The 26,471-nt window shown below is 39.6% G+C and overlaps 1 protein-coding gene across 2 annotated transcripts in view; it reads left to right on the top strand.

The window, feature by feature from the left end:
* Positions 1-26,471, top strand: part of LOC113237325 — a 116,585-nt gene that overhangs the window by 51,676 nt on the left and 38,438 nt on the right. Inside the window, exons 24-61 of one of the 2 annotated variants that reach the window (XM_026473736.1) lie at positions 354-1,127; positions 1,871-2,014; positions 2,167-2,241; positions 2,431-2,505; positions 7,659-7,874; positions 8,547-8,729; positions 8,808-9,008; positions 9,099-9,389; positions 9,474-10,625; positions 10,732-11,067; positions 11,171-12,433; positions 12,524-12,829; positions 12,915-13,229; positions 13,341-13,658; positions 13,753-14,064; positions 14,150-14,461; positions 14,550-14,861; positions 14,940-15,251; positions 15,467-15,781; positions 15,867-16,193; positions 16,285-16,596; positions 16,789-17,109; positions 17,188-17,502; positions 17,581-18,216; positions 18,306-18,638; positions 18,746-19,045; positions 19,162-19,485; positions 19,569-20,507; positions 20,606-21,553; positions 21,643-21,954; positions 22,322-22,630; positions 22,721-23,035; positions 23,770-24,090; positions 24,172-24,486; positions 24,570-24,899; positions 24,980-25,288; positions 25,385-25,687; positions 25,769-26,407. In XM_026473736.1, the coding sequence (XP_026329521.1) occupies positions 354-1,127; positions 1,871-2,014; positions 2,167-2,241; positions 2,431-2,505; positions 7,659-7,874; positions 8,547-8,729; positions 8,808-9,008; positions 9,099-9,389; positions 9,474-10,625; positions 10,732-11,067; positions 11,171-12,433; positions 12,524-12,829; positions 12,915-13,229; positions 13,341-13,658; positions 13,753-14,064; positions 14,150-14,461; positions 14,550-14,861; positions 14,940-15,251; positions 15,467-15,781; positions 15,867-16,193; positions 16,285-16,596; positions 16,789-17,109; positions 17,188-17,502; positions 17,581-18,216; positions 18,306-18,638; positions 18,746-19,045; positions 19,162-19,485; positions 19,569-20,507; positions 20,606-21,553; positions 21,643-21,954; positions 22,322-22,630; positions 22,721-23,035; positions 23,770-24,090; positions 24,172-24,486; positions 24,570-24,899; positions 24,980-25,288; positions 25,385-25,687; positions 25,769-26,407 (15,120 nt within the window). The remainder of the gene's footprint in view (positions 1-353; positions 1,128-1,870; positions 2,015-2,166; positions 2,242-2,430; positions 2,506-7,658; positions 7,875-8,546; positions 8,730-8,807; positions 9,009-9,098; positions 9,390-9,473; positions 10,626-10,731; positions 11,068-11,170; positions 12,434-12,523; positions 12,830-12,914; positions 13,230-13,340; positions 13,659-13,752; positions 14,065-14,149; positions 14,462-14,549; positions 14,862-14,939; positions 15,252-15,466; positions 15,782-15,866; positions 16,194-16,284; positions 16,597-16,788; positions 17,110-17,187; positions 17,503-17,580; positions 18,217-18,305; positions 18,639-18,745; positions 19,046-19,161; positions 19,486-19,568; positions 20,508-20,605; positions 21,554-21,642; positions 21,955-22,321; positions 22,631-22,720; positions 23,036-23,769; positions 24,091-24,171; positions 24,487-24,569; positions 24,900-24,979; positions 25,289-25,384; positions 25,688-25,768; positions 26,408-26,471) is intronic. The other variant, XM_026473737.1, reaches the window with a different exon arrangement.

The following is a 26,471-nucleotide window of genomic DNA, read 5'->3' as shown; positions in this document are numbered from 1 at the left end:
AGAACCTTCATAAAACCAAAATATTAAAAATAATCTGATTTCAATAGTAGAATCAAGTACTTTAACGTGCAAATATGTTTTCCATTCAACGTAGTAATGGTGTAACATATCTGTACTTTATATTGATGTTAGTGGAAGCATTCTCACCGTTTGTGCTTGAATTTATCAATCAATCAGTAACATTTTGTTCGGCTTCATGTACATACCGCTTGTATTATATACCGTTATATACATATTTTTCAGTCATAAACTCTCAGTTTCAAAGAGCATGCACTGTCTCGTGAGAAAGTTTCCTCTTCGCGGCTAAAGGTACCGCTCTTTCGACTCTGCTTTCTTCTTTCACATCTTCCTAGGTATCGAATGTACGAGCGACAAGGATTGTCCTGTAGACAAAGCGTGTTTGAGCTTACGTTGCGTGGACCCGTGCACCGTGCGAGGTGTGTGTGGCGAAGATGCGCTCTGCGTGTCACTGATGCATCGCGCGCAATGCTCATGTCCGCAATGTTACATCGGCCAACCACGACTCGCCTGCCGTCTGGATCCCAACTGCAAACCCACAGCTGACCTAAACTCTACCTTTACCTGCTCTGAAACAAAGGCATGCCCTTCGAAACTAGCCTGCGATCTCAGCACCAATCAATGCCGAAACCCATGCCTCAATTACCACAACTGTAGGCGAAATCAGAAATGTGAGGTCCGAAATCACAAACCTGTGTGTGTTTGTCGAAATGGATTCGCATTAAATGAGAAGGGTGAATTAACCTGCGCTCCGGAACACGCTGAATGTACGAGAGATGAACAATGTCCATCTAATGCGGCCTGTCGTAATTCGAAGTGTGTGAATCCATGTTTAGCATCTAAAGTGCCAATGTGTCCCAAGGGCAAACAATGCGAAGTGGTGGAGCACCGCGCCACATGTTTGTGTGTCGAAGACTGTAACCCGACGGTGTCGATATGTTTGAGAGACAATGGATGCCCAAACAATTTGGCCTGCAAAGATTTCCAATGCAAAGATCCTTGTAAAGGGGCGTGTGGTGGTGCACCTTGTTCAGTGGAAGATCACCATCCAGTATGCAAGTTTTGTCCGCAAGGATTCACACACGATGACAAACACGGCTGCATTAAAGGTAATTCCACCGTGAACACAGAGTTCCAACATTACAGTACCATTATGTATTTAGACAGAATCTTATTAATATTTTTCTTCATATTACAGGAAATGTTGATAGTTCTCTACTTTATGTCTTCACGCGGCTCTTTTTCTATCTTTCCTCTTTATGATACAAGCATGTTTATAATATTTATCTTTTTCCACAGTTTGAAACTTCTTCTGCATCAGGTAGTTTTTCAAGCATGGTATTATGTTATTTGTGTAAATACATATTTATTCACTTTGATATAACTATCACTTAGACATTTGGTGACGGGGCGCTTGTCTTAATCTTAACGCTTGTAATGCTATGCATTAACCTGTTGTGCAATAAAACTGCCACGAGACAGAGTTTGCAATTATTTAATTATATTGGTCATTTGTAAGTCACATTTGACTGTTAATTATACAGTTTCCGTAGTACCTATGTATAAACTTGTAATGTATACGTATTTTAAGACAATACTTCTTGAAGCACGTACTTACTAGATACTTTTGTATTCGCTTTTAGTTTCCTTACTACAACGGAAACGAATTGGACTATCCCAAAAGAGAGACCTATTAATTTGTAGTTTATATGATCGTATTGTGTATTTATTGCCCGTGTATCATTTGTTTTAATTTTTTTTTATCCAAATACATGATAATGAAATAAATGGCAACTTTAGATTACAGCTGGTAGAACACGAGCATTGACTAATGCAGTTATTCCATGCACAGCTTTAGAATGCGGTGCCCACGAGCACTGTGCGCCTGGACTCGCGTGTATGGAGGGACGATGCTCAGATCCATGCGCGCGTGGCGGACCCTGCACGCCCGGGCAACATTGCGCTGTCGTCGACCATCAGCCTGTTTGCTCGAAGGGTACGCATATATACATCACTACAATTCGCGAAACGTTTCTGAAACCAATTCAACAGTTCTAAAATTTAGCGACCTTTAGGGTTACGTATTTTTAATCTAATACAATTTAAATTTGTTATACGAGAATATTCAATGTTATTTCTATTTACCAGTTTGTCAGTGTCAAACATCGTCTGACTGTGCGAGATATCCGAATACGTTCTGCGATGGCTGTGCTTGTGTTGGTGGTAAGTTTTAGTCATATTTGTTGTTGTTGTAGTTACACTGAGGTCACGTGTATATGTACTTCTGCTCCAAAATAGGTTAGTTTTATTCTTGTTGTAGATGTTATTTATGTATCTTTTGTACAAAAGTGAAAATCCGTCTTCAAAATGCTACTGTGATTTAGGTTTCTAATAATGTTTTCTGGGGTGTAGGTAAAGCTACCGCGAACTGTGCACATTGTCGTCCCGGCGTTCCCTGTGATCCATTTTCCGGAGCCTGCATGGAAAGTAAGTCTAAATCATATTTCTACCTCATACTTAAAACAAACTTTAAAATGCTAATATTAATAGTTTTAACTTTGCTAATTTATTTTAATGCCTTATGTGTTTTAGCTAACTTTTATCAAATTTTGATGAAACACATACAGGACTTCGTTGAGGCTTCTTTATACTCATGCCATATTCACGCAATGGACGTATCGCGGACTCCTACCATAAAGCTAGCAAGTCTGCGGTTACTTATCATGTGAATAGCAAAACTAACTCCAGATGAACTGGTTGTTGCTATAGTGTATCATTTGTCCGATAAAACGCCACAAAATACTGGCAATTTCACCTCGGCACGGCAGACCCGGCAGGCAAAACGAATTTATATGCTGTTGTCAAAAAATATTTTTGTAGAAATTATTTGTAGTTTCACAGGATTCGGACCGCAAAACATTTTCAGCTGTATCTTTAAGGAACACTGTATAAGTTTCTATTTCAAAACAAACCTACCCAATTATAGGCTTAATATTTGCAATCTTTGCATTTAATTTCTATTTGTTATTATTTATTAAGTCAGATACTGAGTAAGCATAAATTAAAAAATATTAAGCCTAAAAGCATCTTCATTCCTATCGTTCATTCTTCGGTCAAGTGGTTATGGGGCGTGTAACCAACACTGCATGATGTTTATCCTCCAATACTGGAAGTGACAGCATGACTACCTACTATGTCTTTATTTACACATCTATATCCATACATAATCGCATTACGCTAGTATTGCATAATTTAATAGTATTTTCATTCTCTGTATTATATTTTTTTTATTATGCATATAACGTTTTTTATTATACGTTCTTATTAACAGATGACCAACCTAAAAATGTCCCAATAACAGAAACATACTCCGATTTAACAACCACAAGCAAGACGTCGGAAAGAAATGAATTCACTACAGTCTTAACTACATACACTGACACAGCCCTTTATACTAACAAAGAATCTACAACGATGACTTTAACTTCAAATTTAGACAATACTAAAAGTACAACTGAAAATAGACCAACGATAATGACAGATGTAACAGACATAAATTCCATGGAACAATCCAAAACAACAAAGCACAGCGCTGTTATAACTACGACTACGCAATCTAACGTCGATGTTACCAGCGCTAAAGAATTTACACACATGTTTACAGAAAATAATGACATCACGTCGCCTTTAAGTACAGTTGCCGAAAATGGTATTGAAGCTAGAACGGAATCTGACGATAATATAATAACTGATAAGGTACTTATTGATTTGGAACATATTGCGTTCACTAATGCACCTCACACTACTGGAACAACTATTCCGGAAACTAACACCGAGACAACGCTAACTATATCAACTTCCGACACCACATCGTACACCACAGAGATGTTACCTACAGAGATGATTAAAGCTACAACAGAATCAAAAGATATAAATGAAACTACTACTAATATCCCGTCTGCTGCTGGCAATGATGGCACAGAATTTGTTACACAAAATACTATATTCTACACCGACACTGGTAGTAAAAATTACACCACCACGCTGGACTCGGATGAACTAGTACAAAGTAGCAGTACCATACATATTGAGAGTACTGAGAAACCTTATATAAAACGCAATGAGTCATCAGAATCTTCAACACCATCTACAGAAAGCAAAAATACCAAAAATCCTGAAAATCAGAGACAGTTAAATAATAACTATACAGAACCTACTCAGGCTACTAAATTAAGCACTCTTTCCTTACCCACTACTTCTAATATCGATGCCACTACAACTACTACTAGTAGTAAATTATATACAACAGTTCCCGCTTTGACAACAGAAACTATTCAAGTAGTTACATCACAATTTTCCACACTCACGACTAAAAATGAAATCGATACTGAGACTTTGGTAGACAAAACCACAAACAATATTATGATATCAACAGAGACGTCAGAAAGTAATACAGCCGAAGTTGTAACGGCTGATACCTTCGAAGTCACGTCTAGTACTGAATCTAAAACTGCGTTAACAGAATCTATTAGCACAGATTTACCATCAACGATTGTACATGAATCAAGTATGATGACAAGTACTGAATCAGATAAAATCAGTACCCTACAAAGTGCACAAAGTACAGAAACTATAACCGATAGTACTCCAATACAATCTAAAATAGGTACTACAACTGGCACGACAACTTCGCTTGTTCAAAAATTAACAACACAAAATGAATTTTCTGTTGTTACAATATCGACAGCTGAAGTAACAGTTGATCAAATTTTACTTTCGCAAAATAATTCATCACCAGTTTCAACGGCTTCCACGGTTCAAGTTACAGAAAATGAACAAACAGGATTATTTACGAATGAGATAAATTTAAAAGAAAACGAAAGTACCACTTTACCTGACATCAGAACTGACAAAGAACCAGAAATAACGACCCAATTACACAGAAATCACGTAACAGACTATACTACAGAATCAACAAGTTTTACACAGAAGAATAATATAGGTTCAACTAGCGAATTTCGTGATTTTACTACAACAGACACAACAATGTTTAGAACATCAACAGGTGCACAACATTTTATAACATCTCCGGTATCACATACGTCTGATACTGTTATTACAGACATAGAAACTGTTACTAGCCCTATGTTACAAAACGAAGTAACCGATGAAACTACCACTGATCATATAATTTCGACATCGTATGATGTAAAATTAGAAACAAGTACTTTACTCACACACACAACTCGAATGGAAATGTCTAATACTACTATAGATACATCACATGAAATATCCACTAAGACGTTTGAAGATGATATTACTACTAATACATTACAAGACCACGATCAAACTGCTGGTCTGAATTCGACGTTGACAACCGAATATTTAATAGAAGCCAGAACGCAACCCAGTACCAATGATGATACCACGTCAGGTTTGAAAGATATTATAGTCACAGAAAGCACAAGTGGTATCTCTAATTTAGAAAAAACAACTGAAACAAGGAAAGATATAGTGATCACTACAAATAATGCAGAATCTTTGAAGAAAGTTACAGAAGTTCCTTACTCTAATGCTGATACCACTGAAAAAGAAATAATTCCATCTTCTACTTTATGGGAAGACATTCAGACGTCTTCTCGGAAAACAACCCAGCAAACTCATGCTTCCGACGATTATTATTCCACACAAAACAACAAAGAAACCACACGAAACATAAAAGACACAATGCCTTTTACAAAGCCTACAATTCAGTCACAATTTTCAACTCATCCAGTTTACGACGAATATACTATTGCAATGTCCGGTCCATCAAAAACAACAGAGACTATGTTAGATTTTTCAACAAGCAACTCATTTACAAATACAGTTTTGAATGAAGAAACTACCAGTACAATAACTTCGTATACGAAACTTTCTCAGGAAGATATTACCAAACCATATGAAATTTCAACGCCTTCTGTAACAGAGACTACAAAGCGCGATTATACCGATAAAGACACAGAATTAGATATTAGTACCATAAAAGAAGAAGTTGGTGATAGTACTATTAGGCAAGAAAATTTTGCACAATCCACAACACAAACAACTAGTGGTTTGGATGTGACTTCCAGCAATAGTTCTTTTGATCAAATTGACAAAATATTTACTCAAGAAACATCTCAAACTACACAAGAGGGGTTAGAAATTACGTCGACCACAAGCTATAAATCTATACATATATCAGATTTGACATCTGAAAGTATTACAGCTCACTCATCAGAATCGGAGCATGATAGTATTACAGAATCCAACGAAGTTATCACTACTGATAGAAGCACTTCAAATATAATTGTCACTGATTCGTATCCTATAAATACTGTAGTTATTGTTACATCTCAAAGCATTGATAATCAAAGTACAACTTTGAAACAAAATGATAATACTGAAGGTGTTAGTACTGTTACTACTTCTACTATTAGTTCTCAATCTTACACTATGAACACGCACACTGATACTACACCTGAGCCTATGGCTGGCACCAGAATAAGTATCGAATCTACAACTGAACAATTTCCTGGTTCTGTACCTTCAAAACAAGAAACTGACGCTACCGCTGCAATTCATACAACGACCGTAAGCATAAATAATAATATGCCTTATGACATGGATTATACTGGGACACAATTTGAATCAACTGTGGATAATGTTGTAACAATGACACCTAGTACATCTACTACAAATATCTATAATCCTGATATAACAAAAGTTAGTACAAATGTACAAGAAACTACATCAGAAACTGAAACATTTATTACAACTACTGAATCTGAATCAAAACCTCAAGTCACTTTTGCTCCTAGTACATCTACTACAAAAATTACAGAAGCTTCTACAAAAACACAAGAAATTACATCAGAAACTGAAATGTTTATTACGACTACCCAATCAAAGTCAAAACCGCAAGCAACTACTACTGTACATTACTCTCCTGTAACTAGTATACCTACAAAATCCCACCTCTTTGATATAACGGCAACTCCGATAACTATGACTGAAAATATCGAGAAATCGCCCGATGCTAGTACGTCTACTGAAAATATGTCACCTAGACAAAGAGAGAATGTTGATATTTCTGCTTGGACTGACTCTACTTTGACAACTGACTTGACTTCGACTGAAAGCAGTGTACAAACTTCTGAGACTGTTACTAACCTAAAACAATGTGAAGTGAATTCACAATGTTCAATGAATAAAGCCTGTTTGAACGGAGTATGTCAAAATCCGTGCGAGCCAGCCAGAAATCTTTGCCCAAAGAGTGTCGCCTGTAAAGTCGTCAACCACACTGCCGTTTGTGTATGCGATGATGTCGCTGGTGTCTACTGTGTGCGAGGTATGCATTTTTTATTTGCATACCATATTTGAGTATTTTTTTCTTGATACGTATATATTCATAATTCCTTGTGGTATCTAAAAATTTGTTTAATTGAGAATCGTTTTATCGGACAAGTGTTATTGTACATAATAAAAATAATAAAGTAATATATTAATATTAATTCAAAGATTGGTTTAATTCATGTAAATAAATATCTTTTTTTACCTACACATTATAACATGTCTTATAATTTAACGTATACTAACTAATAACCTGTAATATATAGAATCACCTGGGACAGCTAAGACACCTGAACCCTGTCATTCTGATCGTGACTGTATAGAAACAGAAGCTTGTTTCATGGGTTTATGTGAAAACCCTTGTGAGTTTGACAATGTATGTGGCATTGGAGCTAAGTGCCATCCAATAAAACAAAGGCCAATGTGTTCATGTCCCGCCGGACACGACGGAGATCCTGCTGTTAAATGTTCACCCAAAATATGTAAGCCACAATTGACTAATTTAATGAATTATGTCGACAAATTGTAAAACTCCTTCTTTAAGAAATAGCGTTACCTTTCTAAGATTTAATAAAAATACATGTAAACTTGGAGCATTCATTATTTGTCGATATGAGAAGTGTTAAATAATTGCACCGTATGTTATAATTAATAACTCAATAAATTACTAAAAACTGACTCCACAAATGGTTGTGGTAATTTGTAAAATTTAATATTTCCACTCATCCGAAGAACAGAGTCTGATGTGATTGATTATACAGCGAAAATATGATAAATATATAATCTCGTTACTTAAAGTAAGGCCTATATATACGTTTTTTGTTATAATTTTTATATCTTATTTCGATTCGGACATACCTATAAAATCGAACACCGGTCGATCTGATATCCACAGCGAAGAACAACTAACGAAATGTATAATTTTCTGAGAATATGCACATGTGCCTTATCTTGCACATATGCCTTTGTTCTACGGATGAGTCGATTTATGTCTTATTTTAATATATTTAAAAAAAATTCAATAAGCACTGTATGAAAATAAAAGAATATATAGAAAACCAATAGATTACTTATAAGATCTTTTGTATATTGCACTTTAACTTTTATTGCATGATTAACTTTGTATAATACATGAAATTTTACGTTTTACTCAGTTGGTTGCACTCGAAATGAAGATTGTCACTTGACTGAGGCTTGTATAAATAATGCATGTCAACACCCATGTGCCATACACAATCCATGTGCACCAAATGCAGTCTGCATAAATACGAATCATGGGTCAGATTGTAGTTGCGTCGAGGGATACCAAGGAAACGGATACGTTGGATGTGTACCAGGTAATTAATTTTTCATCATTCGTAGCCCATCTTAAGGATCAAACATATTAATAATGTGTAATAAATGCTTATTTTTAGTAATGGATTCACATTCAGTATGTCAATATAATGAAGACTGTCCACCGGAGTTACTATGTGATAGATTGAACAGAGTATGTATCAATCCGTGTTCTGCGGATAAATGTGGAGATAATGCTGAATGCGTCCCTTCAAACCATGGGATCGAGTGTAAATGCTATGCTGGTTATACAGGAAATCCGTTTTTGGAATGTTATCAAGGTAAGAACAGCTCATTTGGTGCAGTGACCTACACATAATAAACTTAACAGGATTTTGTTAATATGTTTATATGTATATGTTATTTTTTAGTACAAGGCTGCCGATCCGATAACGAATGTGCCAATTCAGAAGCTTGTATTAATGGAAAGTGCGGATCTCCATGCCGCTGTGGCTTAAATGCCGTCTGTGAAGTTCTAAATCATCGCGCTTCATGCAAATGCCTGTTAGGTTACAACGGGAACCCTCTACTTGGATGTGAGCCTCCAGCAAACCCATGTTCTCCAAACCCTTGCGGAACAAATGCTCTATGTGAAAGTGAAAATGGGAAACCCGTCTGCTATTGTCCGATAGGATTGACTGGAAATCCTTTCCAGAATTGCAGTGAGTATCTAAATATTGCTTTTATATTCGTTTACGTAACATATTTTAATGTGAAGTAATTTATGTTTTTTTTGTTTGTTTTAGTTCCGGAAGGAAATGAATGCGAACCAAATCCATGCGGCCCATTCTCAGATTGTAGATTAATAGACAACAAACCTGCTTGTTTTTGCTTACCGAATTATGAAGGAAACCCTCCTAGGCATCAATGTAGATTACCAAATAACCCCTGTAATCCATCACCTTGTGGGCCTAATACACAATGTACCGTACTGCCCAATGGATTCTCTAAATGCACCTGTTTGCCTGGGTTCATCGAAAGTCCCAATACCATCAGAGGTTGTATTGAAGCAAGAAATCCATGCGAACCAAACACTTGTGGAATTGGAGCTAGATGTGACCCGAATAGGAAACCGGCATGCTACTGCCCCGAAAACACACTCGGTAATCCATACAAATCTTGTGTCATACAAGGTTATCTACCACCTGATGGTTTTTGTAAACCAGGGCCTTGTGGGTCAAACGCAGACTGTTATGTAAGCAGTAACATGGAAATGTGTTTCTGTAAAGCGGGTTTCACTGGAAACCCATATAGTGGCTGTCAACCGCTTAGAAGTTCTTGCATTCCTAATCCATGTGGACCACAGGCATTATGTAACTCGAACTACGATGGTCAAGCTATTTGTAGTTGCGCAGAAGGCAGTACAGGGGATCCCTACGGAGTAGACGGTTGTCATTCTCGAGAGTGTGAAGTGGACGATGAGTGTGCTTCCAATAAAGCATGCATCGGTTACACTTGCCGTGATCCCTGCCCAGGGGCATGTGGTTTGAATGCCCGATGCCACGTGGAGTCCCACCACCCAGTTTGCGTATGTGAAATCGGATTTATAGGAAATCCTCTTCTCTGTTGCTTGCCACCAGAAGACTCCAGAAATGTTGGTCCATGTAACAAAGTACAATGTGGTATCAACGCCATTTGCCAGGATGTCGGAGATAAAGCTTTATGTTCTTGTCCTTCTGATTTCTTCGGCGATCCAACAGTCGAGTGTAAACCAGAATGTGTCATGAATTCCGACTGTCCTTCCAACGCAGCCTGTATTAATCAAAAGTGCACAGATCCATGCGCTTTTAATAATATTTGTGGAATTAATGCAGAATGCATCTGCTCCGATCACACTGTATCATGCTTATGCAGAGATGGGTACATTGGAGATCCTTTGATACAGTGCATGCCCAGACGTAAGTGTTTTATCTTATAACTGTTAAACAGTATAATCTAAGAAATAACGAATAGTCTTATTTATTTTACGTATATGACTTACCTGAACTACTATTCTTATTTCAGCCATAGTGGTAATTCCAGACAATACAACTGCGCAACCTTGTTCACCGAACCCGTGCGATCCCAATGCTGCATGCGATGCATATGGCGATCTGTTTGCTATTTGCGATCCTTGTGTTGGACCAAATGCATTAAACAATCCAGCTTGCAGACCAGAATGTGTTCTAAGTTCCGATTGCGGATTTAACAAAGCTTGTCTAAGAAACCGATGCGTTGATCCATGTCCTGGATCATGCGGTATAAACGCGGAGTGTACAGTCTATCACCATGACCCAATATGTCAATGCGTTCGAGGTTTTGGAGGAAATCCTTATGAACATTGCAAACCTACAACTAAACGTAAGTATTGTTTAAATTTTTTAATAGAATAAAAACATTTTTGAATCTTTGGGATTATCAAATTAATCAGTAAATAATGAATAAACAAAATCTTTCTTTACAGCCATTACACATGAAACTTGCGATAATGTTCGATGTGGAATTAACGCTGTATGCCAAAACCTAAATGGAGCACTCACTTGTCAATGTTTGCCCGAATTCTTCGGTAACCCATACATATCATGCCGTCCTCAGTGTGTCGCCAACAGTGACTGCCCTCCCAACTTAGCATGCTTAAACAATAAATGCGAAAACCCCTGCAGAGGTGTATGTGGAGTTGGAGCGCAATGTGATACAATAAATCATCACGCAGTGTGTTACTGCGCTTCAGGCCAAACTGGTGATCCTTACGTTAGGTGTCAAGTGATACCTATAACACCTCCGCTGGTATCTACTTGCGATCCATCACCATGCGGTCCTTACAGTCGCTGCTTAGTGACACCGTCTAGTTTTGCGGTGTGTTCATGCTTACCAGGTTTTAGAGGAGTAGCACCAATGTGTCAGCCCGAATGTGTTAGCAACTCTGATTGTCAACAAACTGAAACGTGTGTAAATCAAAGATGTTCCAACCCATGCCACGGTAGTTGCGGAATCGGTGCTGATTGCTTAGTCGTAAATCACAATCCCATTTGCAGTTGTGGTCCAGGAAAAACAGGAGACCCATTTTCCGCATGTGCTGTAATCGTTGAAGTCCCTGACCCTATCGTTAAAAATCCCTGTACGCCATCTCCGTGTGGACCTAATTCAATTTGTGAAATTAAATCAAATCACCCTGTATGTTCGTGTCAACCAAACTATTCGGGAACTCCACCTTACTGCCGACCAGAATGTGTTATTAGTCAAGAGTGCCCTGCAAATAAAGCGTGTATCAACGAAAAATGTGTAGATCCTTGCATTGGTGCATGTGGAAATAATGCTAAATGCGATGTCGTAAATCATACACCCTTATGCAGTTGTTTAGAAGGATACAGAGGAGATGCGTTCATAGGATGTGTCGGAATATCAAAATACGATACTCGTACACCTTGCAATCCATCGCCGTGTGGAGAAAACACAATTTGTACAGTCGTTAACAATGCAGCTCGTTGCTCATGTATACCACCAAACATCGGTAACCCTTACGCCGGAGGCTGTCGACCTGAGTGCACCATAAATTCGGATTGTCCTAACCACCTGGCCTGCTTGTCAAATCATTGTCGCGATCCTTGCAAAGATTTATGCGGTGTGAATGCTGAATGTACCGTAACAAATCATATCCCCGTGTGCACTTGTTTCAAAGGCTATGAAGGCAATCCGTTTTCGTCATGTCGTCCTGAGTATAAGCCACGTAAGTTATATATAAATCGATAGAAGTAACATAAATCTTCACAAAGTGATTTTGTATACAGGTAGTTGTACGTATATTTTATTTTTACAGCTGTTCCTTATAACCCATGTGAACCATCTCCATGTGGACCAAACAGTGAATGTAACATTGTAAATGACCGAGCAGCATGTTCATGTAAACCTGGTTACATTGGTGCGCCAACTGCTTGCCGTCCAGAATGTGCGGTTAGCTCCGATTGCCCGATTAACAGGGCGTGCATAAATCTTAAGTGTAAAGATCCCTGTATAAACAGTTGTGGCCTTGATGCTCGTTGCCATGTTATTGGTCATAATCCAATTTGCACATGCCCTGACCACATGCCTGATGGTGATCCTTTTATTCAATGTCAGAAAAACGGTGCGTATTTTGAAAAATAAATTCTGTAATTTATCTTAATTTTTACATTTACGTTTGTTAGTAAACCAGAACTATGTTTTCGCAGTGATAAGTAATAGACATCCAGATCCATGTCTTCCTTCACCTTGTGGACCACATTCGACTTGTCGCACCGACAGTAGTCGCGCTGTTTGTGCGTGTGAGGCAGGCATGTTAGGCGCACCGCCCGCTTGTCGACCTCAGTGTGTTATCAACCAAGACTGTCCATTAGCACTTGCCTGTCTTGCCGGTACCTGCGTCAATCCCTGCGTTGGATCGTGTGGGTTCAACACTCGCTGCAGCGTGCAAAATCATCAACCTATTTGCACCTGTGATGTCGGCTATTCAGGCGATCCTTTCGCTGGTTGCAGTCGTTTTGAAGGTAAGCCAAGTTTTATTTGTAAAGACTACATTATTATGTGCATGTACATATTATCATACTGCATGTTATCGTTGTATGTCTATAGCACATTTTATATGAAATACATTACAGTTCCAAAAGACGAGCCACGACATCCTTGTAATCCTTCGCCTTGTGGAGCTAATGCTATCTGTCGGGAAAGAAATGGTGCTGGTTCGTGCACTTGTGTAAATGATTTTCACGGGGATCCATACTTAGGCTGTCGTCCAGAGTGTGTTATGAACAATGATTGTGACACAGACCGATCATGTTTCAATAATAAATGTGTGGACCCATGTCCTGGCACATGTGGACAGAATGCGGAATGTAGAGTTGCAAACTACGCCCCTTCATGTTACTGCTTACCTGGATATACTGGAAATCCTCTGCATGCATGTACACCTGTTCTATGTAAGCTCTTTATTCTACATTTCCTTATTTACTTTGAATCTTACTTTATTTCCTACTGTATATGTATCTTTACTTACTTTTATCTTTACTTTAGCTATTCCGGTACCTGTCGACCCTTGCCACCCTTCACCTTGTGGACCCTATAGTATTTGCCGTACTTTTAACGGACACGCAGTTTGTACTTGTCTTGAAATGTGCATTGGTTCGCCACCAAATTGTCGACCTGAATGTATCGTTAGTTCCGATTGCCGACCCGATAAAGCATGTATTAATCAAAAGTGTAAAGATCCATGCCCTGGAATGTGTGGTCTTAATGCGCAATGTCAAATCGTAAACCACAATCCTATATGCAGCTGTCTGAGTGGCTTTACTGGGGATCCTTTTGTAAGATGTTTCATTGAAGAAAGTAAGTGTCAGTTGATTGAATTTACTTACTCCGATATATTATTTCACGATAAACCTTGGATTTTAATTACAATTCATTTCTACAGGACCAATGATACCAATCAATCCTTGCATTCCAAATCCTTGTGGTCCACATTCTCAATGCAAAGAAATTAACGGAGTACCTGTCTGTTCGTGTCTGGGTAATTATGTGGGTCGACCACCAAATTGTAGACCAGAATGTATGATAGATGTGGAATGTCCTGGAAACTTGGCATGTATATCCGAAAGATGTAGTGACCCATGTCCCGGTTCATGTGGTCTTCATGCTACTTGCACGGTAGTGAAACATGTACCAATTTGTACTTGCGACCAAGGATTTACAGGAGATCCATTTTCGGGATGCTCAGTTATGCTACGTAAGTTTTTCATATCATGAAGAAATATCTTTGCGAATATCGTCAAAATAGACTTTTTGAAATTGATATCGAATTTTTAATTTTGTAGCAATTGAACCTCAAATTGAAAGTCCATGTTCCCGATCACCTTGTGGTGCTAACGCAGTATGTAAAGAAAGACATGGTGTTGGATCATGTTCGTGTCTACCAGATTATTATGGCGATCCATACATTGAATGCAGACCTGAGTGTGTGCTCAACTCAGACTGCCCCAAAGACAGGGCTTGTATCAATAACAAATGCAAAGATCCATGTCCAGGAGTTTGTGGCATGAACGCTGAATGTCGAGTTAATAACCATGCACCGGCTTGCGCGTGCTTGCAGGGTTATGAAGGAAATCCATTTACTTCATGTTACTTAAGTATGTGAATCTTTCTTCTTTTTTCGATATTTATCACAGGTTGAGATGGACTAGGTTATAATTGTCTCTAAATTTTAGGTGTCCAAGACCCAGTGAATCCATGTATACCATCTCCTTGCGGTCCTTACAGTATATGTCGTGAAACTAATGGACATGCTATATGTTCGTGTCAAGAACAATATTTCGGTTCACCGCCTTCCTGTCGACCTGAATGTATGGTTAGCAGCGAATGTATGCCAAACAGAGCATGTATTAATCAAAGATGTGTTGACCCATGTATTGGTGCATGTGGAAATAATGCTAAATGCACCGTTGTCAACCATAATGCATTATGTAGCTGTCCTCAGAATTATGTTGGTGATCCATTTGTGCGTTGCGCGTATGAAGAAAGTAAGTGAACTAACGAGCTTAAAAAATTTGAAGGTCTCACTAACGATGAAAATGTACATGCATACTAAATGTATTGACACTTTTTCGCAATTAAGGAACCATGATCAATAGCTATCTAATAGAACACTAAAGAGCAAATCTGCTTAATTAACCACAATGGCTATTGTGACGGGACTAGGATAACATAAACAAAATATACATTTTTGATATTTTAGGGCCAAAACCAAAACCATCTGGAAATCCTTGTATTCCTTCACCGTGCGGTCCAAACTCTCAATGCAGAATTGTAGGAGAAACGCCAGCATGTTCTTGTTTGCCTGGGTATATTGGACGTGCGCCAAATTGTCGCCCCGAATGTATATATGACGAGGAGTGTCCAAATAACCTTGCGTGCATTCGAGAAAAGTGCGTCAATCCTTGTGAAGGCTCTTGTGGGTCAAACGCTGAGTGTACAGTTATCAATCACAAAGCGGTTTGTCACTGCCGCGAAAGTTATACTGGCGATCCGTTTAGTGGTTGTTATTTTATTGGTAAGTGAGAGACGATAATAATTATACACTATGAAATTTTATTTATTCACCACTAATTGAAGCTAACGTAAAAATTTTTATATAGTGACAGTGCCAAGTGAGGATGAAACAAATCCTTGTAATCCGTCTCCTTGTGGACCAAACGCTATCTGTTCTGAAAGGAATTATGCCGGAGCATGTACTTGTCAACCAGGATATTTCGGCGATCCTTACCTCGGATGTCGTCCTGAATGCGTTACAAACAATGATTGTCCAATTGATAGAGCTTGTTCCAATAATAAATGCGTTGATCCTTGTCAAGGAGCATGCGGAATTAATGCAGTATGTACGGTGGTACATCACAATCCTGTGTGCTTATGTCTTGACGGATACGAAGGAAACCCCGTAGTATCATGCCACCCACAAAGGAAACGTTAGTATTTTTTTTAAATAAACCAGTACTGTAATTTGTTACGGTGTTATTATAGATCGCATATTAACGAATGTGTTTCGTAACATTTTAGCTCCTCTAGCTGATATCAATCCATGTATACCATCACCTTGCGGACCGTATAGCATTTGCAAGGAAATCAATGGACATGGAGTATGTTCTTGCCAAGAAGGTTATAGCGGTTCGCCACCCATGTGTCGGCCAGAATGTGTGACTAGCACTGATTGTCCTCAACATCAAGCTTGTATACAACAGAAGTGTAAAGATCCTTGTCCAGGAACATGTGGCATAAATGCTCGATGCCATGTAATAAATCATAACCCGATTTGTACATGTAGACCAGGATTTACAGGCGATCCATTTGTGACTTGCCAGTTAGAACAAAGTAAGATTTTCAATTGTAAGAATGAAATAAAGGATTTTCTTTTATATAAAAGAAATAACTGTTTTTGTTTTTTTGTGTAAAATATTTTTCTTGCATGTTTCTCCATCATTCTTTATTTATTTCTTTCTTATATTTTTTCTTTTCCGTGTCTTTGTGCTATTTTATTTCTTATACTTGTATTTTCTTTCTTAGAACCTATCTTTGAGGGGCCTAAAGGAAATCCATGCATTCCATCACCGTGTGGTCCATATTCGCAATGTAAAGTAGTTGGAGAAGCGCCTGCATGTTCATGCTTACCGAACTATATCGGTCTTGCACCGAATTGTAGACCTGAATGTTCTATCAACGCTGAATGTCCCGGTAATCTTGCATGCCAGAATGAAAAATGTGTAAACCCATGTCCGGGTTCTTGTGGTTTGAATGCAGAATGTTCAGTAGCCAATCATGTTGCATTGTGCAATTGCGTACCAGGATTTTCAGGCGATCCATTTAGCGGATGTTCGAGGGTTGAATGTAAGTTTTGTGATAAACAGCAGCATCAAAATGCAGCTCACAAAATTGCAGAAAAAAATTATTATTTTATATTCACAGATGCCACGGAACCACCTCCAAACCCTTGCAATCCGTCACCATGTGGAGCAAATGCTCTTTGCAAGGAACGAAATGGGGTTGGTTCTTGTTCATGTCTACCAGAATACTTTGGAGATCCATACACGGGATGCAGGCCAGAATGTGTTTCTAATTCTGATTGCGATCGAAATAAGGCTTGCTCGAACAACAGATGCAAGGACCCTTGTCCGGGAACATGTGGCATTAATGCCGAATGTAGGACTATTAATCACTCTCCAACTTGCACTTGTCTTCCTGGATATTCTGGAAACCCTTTGGTTAGATGTGAAGTTGAAAGTAAGTTTAAAATAATTAGCGGATGAATATTATTACTAACAGCTTGCATTTTAATTTATTGTATAATTTTCCTTTCAGTAATTCCAGACAGATCGGAATCTCTAAACCCATGCAAACCCTCACCTTGTGGCCCTAACAGCCTATGCCGAGCGGTGAACGGTCATAGTGTGTGTACTTGTGAAAATGGCTACATTGGTACCCCACCGTCGTGTCGACCAGAATGTATTGTCAGTTCAGAATGTCCTCAAAACAAAGCTTGCGTTAACAAGAAATGTATAGATCCTTGTCCTAACACTTGCGGTCTTAACGCTCGGTGCCAGGTCGTCACACACAATCCTATATGCAGCTGTACACCAGGATTCACTGGCGATCCGTTTACCAGATGCAATCCAGAGGAATCTTTTGTTCCTACTGATCCATGTATACCCTCACCTTGTGGACCTAATTCAGAATGTAGAGTGATTGGAGATCAAGCTGCATGTTCTTGCTTACCGAACTACATCGGTAGAGTACCTAATTGTAGACCGGAATGTACTATCGATGCTGAATGTCCTAGCAACACAGCTTGTGTAAACGAGAGATGCAAAGATCCATGCCTAGGTGCATGTGGCGTTAACGCATTATGTCTGACTGTCAATCATAGGCCAATATGTAGTTGTCAACAAGGTTTTACTGGAGACGCATCCAGAAGTTGTATACAAATAATTATGTCATGTTAGTATGAATTATTATTTGAATAAAATGAGACTATATTTTAAAAACATTTTATATTATTATGTTCTTATAATCTTCTGATATTGCAGCTACTGAAGTAACACCAACATCAAGCCCATGCAGTCCGTCACCTTGTGGACCAAACGCTGAATGTAGAGAATACAACGGTGCCGGAGCTTGCGCATGCTCAGAGGGATATGAAGGTGATCCTTATAGTCCACAAGGATGTCGGCGGGAATGTGAAAGCAATGACGACTGTGCCCCAGTCTTGGCTTGCACTCGATTCAAATGTATCGATCCCTGCCCTAGGACATGTGGAAAAATGGCTCAATGTACTGTCGAAAATCACGTCCCGGTATGCACATGTCCGAGAGGTTACACTGGTGATCCTTTCTTCCAATGCAAAGAAATATTTATGTCACGTAAGTACAAAACTACAAAATGTCGTGTCAAGAAATACAAAGTTCCTTTCTTTATTGTATTGAAGAATGACACAAACTGATGGCATAAATTTATTGTTGTTTTTCAGCTGCTCCTCCGCAAAATCCATGTGAGCCCACTCCTTGTGGACCTAATAGTCAGTGTAGACAAGTTAACATGCAAGCAGTATGCTCTTGTCTCCCTAACTATGTTGGTTCGCCACCGTCATGCAGACCTCAATGTGTGGTTAATAGTGAATGCGACACTTCCAAGGCTTGTATAAATCAACGTTGCGATGATCCTTGCCCGAACACTTGTGGATTGAGAGCACATTGTTTAGTGAAAAATCATAATCCTATCTGTACTTGCCCAACCGGTATGACTGGAGATCCATTCTCGCAATGTTATCGTAAGTAAAAAAAATATTGGGTTTCACTTACTTTGTTTTAAAAATTAAATTGTACAATAATACATCTCTTCTAAAATACCATAAAGACAAATGTTCAAACAAGATAAATGTTTTAGCCATACAACCGACAACTGAGCGACCACCGTCTTGTACGCCATCACCGTGCGGGCCACATTCTCGCTGCCAATTACTTGCAAGTGGACCGGCATGCTCATGTTTGCCTGGTTACGTAGGCTCTCCACCTTCTTGTCGTCCAGAATGTACCATCAATTCTGAATGTCCAGCTTCCTTGGCATGTGTGAGGCAAAAATGCGATGACCCATGTCCAGGTTCATGTGGTATTGATGCTAATTGCCATGTGTTAAATCATGTTGCCGTTTGTGTCTGTAACGAAGGTTTTACAGGAGATCCATTTTCAAGATGCGTTCAAATATTGGAAGGTAATGACCACTTTGAGTTATGTACAGGCTCGAATTTATTAGTCACCTTTAAATGTCTAGTAATAAAAAAAATCTTTTAACAGAACCTCCAACACCCGAACCTACAGACCCGTGTAATCCGAACCCTTGTGGACCTAACGCACAATGTGACAACGGTTTTTGCACGTGTCTACCAGAATATAGCGGAAACCCGTACGAATCATGTCGTCCAGAGTGTACTGGTAGTCAAGAATGTCCGAGAGATAAGGCGTGTTTTAGGAATAAATGCAGGGACCCTTGTCCAGGTGTTTGTGGACAAAGTGCTAAATGTGATGTCATAAATCATATACCAACATGTTCTTGTATCACGGATTATACTGGCAACCCATTTACTCAGTGCCACCCAATAGAAAAACCAAAACTACCGCCCAGTGACCCTTGCCATCCGTCTCCATGTGGTCCTAATAGTGTTTGCAGAACAACTGATGGCACAGCAGTATGTGCATGCATTGAAGGTTTCCAAGGCTCTCCACCAGCTTGCAGACCTGAATGCGTAGTTAGCTCTGAATGTCCATCGACCAAAGCATGTGTAAATCAAAAATGTATCAATCCTTGCATAAATGCATGTGGTGTATCTGCTCGTTGCGAAGTTATTAATCATAGCCCAATCTGTAGCTGCAATGCGGGACAAACAGGAGATCCATTTAAAAGTTGTTACGACGTCATAGAGACTCCTCCAGAACCAGTCGATGCTTGCAATCCTACACCATGTGGACCAAATTCTTTATGTATAGAAAGAAACGGAAAAGCTAATTGCAGATGCGCTGACAATTACTTAGGTCAGCCACCTAACTGCAGACCAGAATGTGTCATCAACCCGGATTGCCCGTCAAACCAAGCTTGCGTACGAAACAAATGTATTGATCCTTGCCCTGGATCCTGCGGCATTAATGCAGAATGCATTGTTGTGAGTCACACAGTATCCTGCACTTGTAGAGAAAAATTCACAGGAGATCCATTTACGCAATGTACGCCACAGCAAGGTAATGTTGTGATCTTTATTAATGTACGATGATTTTAGGTCTAAGTTTATTCCTGCCTTTTTATACGCATGATTAACTAATAAAATAAATAATTTCAGACAATGAATTACCTCGATCGCCGTGTGATCCATCACCATGTGGAGCTAATGCTATTTGTAATCAACGCGACGGAGCGGGCTCCTGTTCTTGTATAGAAGGATATCAAGGCAATCCTTATGAAGGTTGTCGTCCAGAATGCGTACTTAGCTCTGACTGCTCTGCTGATAAGGCTTGTATCAGGAACAAATGCGCAGATCCATGCCCAGGTATTTGTGGGACAAATGCGGAGTGCACCGTTATTAATCATGTTCCCAGTTGTGCTTGTATTAAAGGCTATTCAGGCAACCCGTTTGCACAATGTGTCAGAGAAGAACCACCTAAAGAGATTAGACCATGCCAACCATCACCATGTGGATCTAATAGTATATGCAGGGAAAATGGTGGGCTAGCATCGTGTGAATGCCTTCCTGATTACATCGGTGCTCCACCAGATTGTCGACCAGAGTGCACTGTAAGCAACGAATGTCCATCTGATCGCGCTTGTCATAGATTAAAATGCACCGATCCATGCAAAGGAACTTGTGGAATAGGAGCTCATTGTCAAGTAATAAATCATAGTCCCATCTGTAGCTGTCCAGCCGGTACAAGTGGCGATCCATTCACAAGATGTCTTGAAATTCAAAAGTCTGAATACGAACCCGATAGACCCATTCATCCATGCCAGCCTAACCCCTGTGGTCCCTACAGTGAATGTCGGCCAATAAATGGACAACCATCCTGCTCTTGTCTCCAAAGTTATAAAGGGGCGCCGCCAAATTGCCACCCAGAATGTCTCGTTAACACAGACTGCCCATCACACCAAGCTTGTATTGCAGAAAGATGTATAAATCCCTGTGATGGATCTTGTGGATTTAGAGCAGAATGTCGAGTTCATGATCACATACCTATCTGTAGCTGCCCTAACGGACTATCTGGCGATCCATTTATACAATGTTTAGAGGTCGTCGGTAAGTGTGATTATGCTTCTTCATGCTTTAAAATGCGAAGTGTTATTTGTTCCTTTAACTTAAATTTGAAAACCATTTATTTATTACAGTGACTCCAACACCTTCACCCGATCCTTGTAATCCATCGCCGTGCGGTAGCAACGCTCTGTGTAACGCAGGAGCTTGTTCGTGCCCCCCAGGATATTTCGGTGACCCATACCTGAATTGTCGTCTAGAATGCAGTACTAATGGCGAATGTTCACCTACACGAGCTTGTCAGGGAGGAAAATGTATCGATCCTTGTCCCGGTGCGTGCGGTACCGGTGCCACGTGCTCCGTTAACAATCATATTCCATCGTGTACTTGTCCTTCTGGAACATCTGGAGATCCATTTTCATACTGCACACAAATTATAAAAGACAGTAAGTGCATAATATAATTGTACAGTCAACAGCACATCAAGCTACACATTGACGTATCTTGTTCCATTGCACTGGAGGCGATTTTCGAACAGAAAGGGTTAGTCTGATGTGCTGTTGTCCGTACATTATAAGAATAATTTTTAAATTTATATAATATTGTGCTAAACTACCACATCAATTATTGGGTCTCAAACAAGGGAATCCCGTAGTCATAAGTACCACACTAAAGAAATTTGCTGCAGGGTTACCAGATTTTGAAAGTACTTTTCCCAAATTAGATATCGAGATTTGATTCTCGAACTGAACTGTCTTAATAGTTGGGCGGTCATTAAATTATAACATGTGCTTGTATTGCTCTTTTGCACAGAAAATCCAACATCGCCTTGTTCGCCGTCTCCATGCGGTCCTTACAGCGAATGTACAGTAAGTGCCAACGGTGCCGCTGCTTGCTCGTGTCGACCAGGCCATATTGGATCTCCACCATCATGTCGTCCAGAATGTCTCGTTAGTTCCGAGTGTAAATTACAACTGGCTTGCATAGAGCGCCGATGCCGTGACCCTTGTGAAGGAGCTTGTGGCAGAGATGCGCGTTGCCAAGTAATAGCACACTCGCCCATATGTACTTGCAATGATGGTTACACGGGAGATCCTTTCACGTACTGTTATCCGAAGCCAGGCAAGTAACATTTATTACAATAAAACTCGCCTTCCGTAAATTTTCATGAAAGCTTCAATTTTAGGCCAGCCTTTGCTAATATGTTTACAGAACTACCACCAACTCCAGTTAATCCTTGTGAGCCGTCACCTTGTGGACCTAATTCGATATGTGTGCAATCAGGAGAGACACCAGCATGTAGTTGCCAACCTAGTTTTATAGGAGCCCCTCCAAATTGTCGACCCGAATGTACTATCAGTGCTGAATGTCCAGCTGTGCTTGCTTGCGTCGCATTGCGTTGCAAGGACCCATGCGTGCAGGCATGTGGTCCACGAGCCGTGTGCTCGGTGGTTGATCACCGCGCTACATGCGCTTGTGAGCGTGGCTTAGAAGGCGACCCATTCCAGGGTTGTGCTCCACCAAAAGGTAAGACCAAAATCAAGCTAAATTATATTCTAATACACACGTTCTACATCTTCACAGTTTTGAAATATTTAAAAAATAAAACGGTTAAAGTACGTAAGTGAAAATAAGAAGTAAAATTATCGAAAGGTTCAAAATATTTAAGAAAAAAGTGCATGTAACCCCTATGCTTTGCAAAGCGTGATAATACATGCTACAAAATAAAGATGTGCTTATTGTATAAATGAAAAGTTAGGTAGTAAAGTCACGCCTCACACGGTTTACTAATGTAATATATGAATGGTTCTTTATGGGTGTTTTTACTTTAGAGCTGAGTGGCGACCATGCCCGCTGCTTGGTTCAAAGGTAATTTCTCAAGTTTAGTAACCATTCATGAGCTTTAAATATAAGCCTTCGGATACGGATGGTGATGTTACAAATTAAATTAATAATCTAGATTTTGAAGTGCTTCCAGAAGGGTAACATCTTGATATAACTATTCATGTTAAAATAATGCCTTTGCTTGAGAACGGAGCACGCGGAGATAACCTAGCACTTACAGTAAGCTTGGGCCGCCCGCCATGACGGTCGCTTTGGACGGTACGCTAGAGATAGTGACGCTGTCGGCGGATTATGGAAGTCACTAAAAGTCGCCGAGCCCAGCAAGCTTCGACTAACGCTTCGGATCAAGTAAGTGCTTCTACGGTGACTGTTGCGTTTATTGATAAGTGACTTCATCGTATTATAAAACGTTTCAGCTTCACCAATGATAGAGTACTTGAACCCTTGTGAACCTTCACCTTGTGGAGCAAATGCTGAATGTAGAGTGCAAGGAAATGCTGGATCGTGTATTTGTTTACCTGATTATTTTGGCGATCCATACCAAGGATGCCGGCCAGAATGTTTAGCTGATTCGGACTGCTCGTTGTCATTAGCCTGCAACAGAAACAAATGTAAAGATCCTTGTCCAGGTGTCTGTGGATATAATGCAGACTGTTACGTTACAAATCATAAACCTGTGTGTAACTGTAAGGCAGGTTTTACTGGAAATCCGCTGTCCATGTGCTCCATTGTACGTGGTAAGTATTTGCAAGTTTTCCTTATTCGAATTTAAAACCGGCAACGTAATCACATTATTATATCCACAATATTATTTTCAGATTATGATGTTGCAATAATTAATGTATGTAATCCTTCTCCTTGTGGTGCCAATGCGATTTGCAAAGAAATTAATAGTCAACCAGTATGCTCTTGTATGTCTAATTACATGGGTGCACCGCCTAACTGCAAGCCGGAATGTATGATCAATTCTGAATGCAAACCAAATAGAGCTTGTATCAATCAACGATGTATCAATCCATGCCCCAAGCCATGTGGTCAAAATACCGAATGTAAAGTTATTAATCACAGTCCAGTATGTTCTTGTAAACAGGGGTACTCAGGAAATCCATTCACCGTATGTTCGTTGATGCTACGTAAGTCATACATTTTTAATAACTAATTCAATTTAAATCAAATAACATACAATTTTATATTAATAGAAAAACTAACATTGCAGAAACGTCTCCTAGTGTAGTGGCACCTTCGGAACCTTGCATGCCGTCACCTTGTGGTCAATACGCAGAATGTAGGAATAACAATGGTTTGGCATCGTGCTCGTGTTTGCCGTCTTATGTCGGTTCACCTCCCTATTGCAAACCAGAATGTGTGATCCATTCAGACTGTCCGAGTGATCGAGCATGCGTCGCAGAAAAATGCAGAGATCCATGCGAAGGTTCTTGTGGACTATTCGCAAAATGTTTCGTTAACAATCACATACCGGTCTGCTTATGTCCGGAAGGATTTACTGGCGACCCCTTTAGGCAGTGCATAAAGCGACCTATTGAAGGTATGTACATATGAGCTAATATTGATTATCTATGTATTTAAAGGCTAGTTTAAATATAGTAATTCTCCTCGTAATTTCAGATACAACGCCACCTATTCCAATTGACCCATGCCAACCTAGCCCTTGTGGCCCGAACACAGTGTGTAACAATGGCTATTGCTCTTGTGAAGAGGGTTATCATGGTGACCCAAATCTAGGCTGTCGACCTGAATGCATTTATAATACAGACTGTCCATTAGACAAGGGCTGTCAACGTAATAAATGTATAAATCCTTGCATTAATACATGCGGTGTAAATGCAATCTGTGACGTTATCAACCACATACCTATGTGCACGTGTCCAAAAAGCATGAGTGGAAATGCATTTATAGAATGTCGACCTGCATTAGGTATGTTTAATGATGACACCCCGATATTTTAACTTTATTACCGTAGCTATTGTACTGCGTACCTATTTGTTTCATTTATCGTCTGTGTTATTGCAGCTGTTGTTACAAATCCTTGCAACCCTTCACCATGTGGACCTAACAGCCAATGTCGAGAGTCAAATGGCCAGGCCATATGTTCTTGTGTACCAGGTTATCGTGGTAGTCCACCAACGTGTAGACCGGAATGCATAGTGAGCCTCGAGTGTCCTTTAAAAGAAGCTTGTAACAATCAAAAATGTGTCAATCCTTGCGTAGGTGCATGTGGTAATGCAGCTGTGTGTGACGTCATAAATCACAATCCCATATGTACTTGTCCCCCGTCGTTTACCGGGGATCCATTTGTAAGATGTACTATTGTAGGTAAGCATCCCCAGTACCTTATAACAGATTCTTTATACTTACGTTCATTTTATATCTATAACATATTCTTTTATTTCATAGTGTCTGTAGAACCACAAGTCACCAGTTGTGAACCAAGCCCTTGTGGACCGAACTCTATTTGCAAGATTAATGGCAATAGTCCGTTATGTGCTTGTATGCCGGGCTACAAGGGATCACCGCCTAATTGCCGACCGGAATGTATAAGCAATAGCGAATGCGATTACAACCTAGCCTGTCGGAACAGAAAGTGTTCGGACCCATGTGTGGGAACTTGTGGGTCTAATGCAGAATGTCGAGTTGTTAGTCATGCTCCTATGTGCATATGTCAAGTTGGTTATACTGGAGATCCATTTTCATACTGCAGTCCTCAAGCTATTATGGAACCTAATGAAGTTTTAACACCGTGCAGCCCAAGTCCTTGTGGATCAAACGCCATTTGCAGAGAACAAAAGAGTGTTGGCTCTTGTCAATGTTTAGAAGGTTATTCTGGCAATCCTTATGAAGGTTGTCGACCAGAATGTGTTGTCAACTCAGACTGTGCTCTGAATAGAGCCTGCTCTAGAATGAAGTGTATTGACCCTTGTCCAGGAACCTGCGGATCTAATGCGTTGTGTCAAGTAAATAACCACATGCCGACTTGCTTGTGCCAGAACGGTTATACAGGCAATCCATTTAGTTACTGCACTATAATGCAAGAACGTAAGTTCTAATGAACTATTGTTATTTCATAATTGAGTTAAATATTTAGCTTATAATGCGTGAT

This window comes from Hyposmocoma kahamanoa, unplaced genomic scaffold (genome assembly GCF_003589595.1).
Source record: "Hyposmocoma kahamanoa isolate Upper Pololo Valley unplaced genomic scaffold, ASM358959v1 93, whole genome shotgun sequence".
NCBI classification, from domain to species: Eukaryota; Metazoa; Arthropoda; class Insecta; order Lepidoptera; family Cosmopterigidae; genus Hyposmocoma; species Hyposmocoma kahamanoa.
The sequence above is the reverse complement of the archived record's forward strand: the minus strand, read 5'-3'. Positions and strand labels throughout refer to the sequence as shown.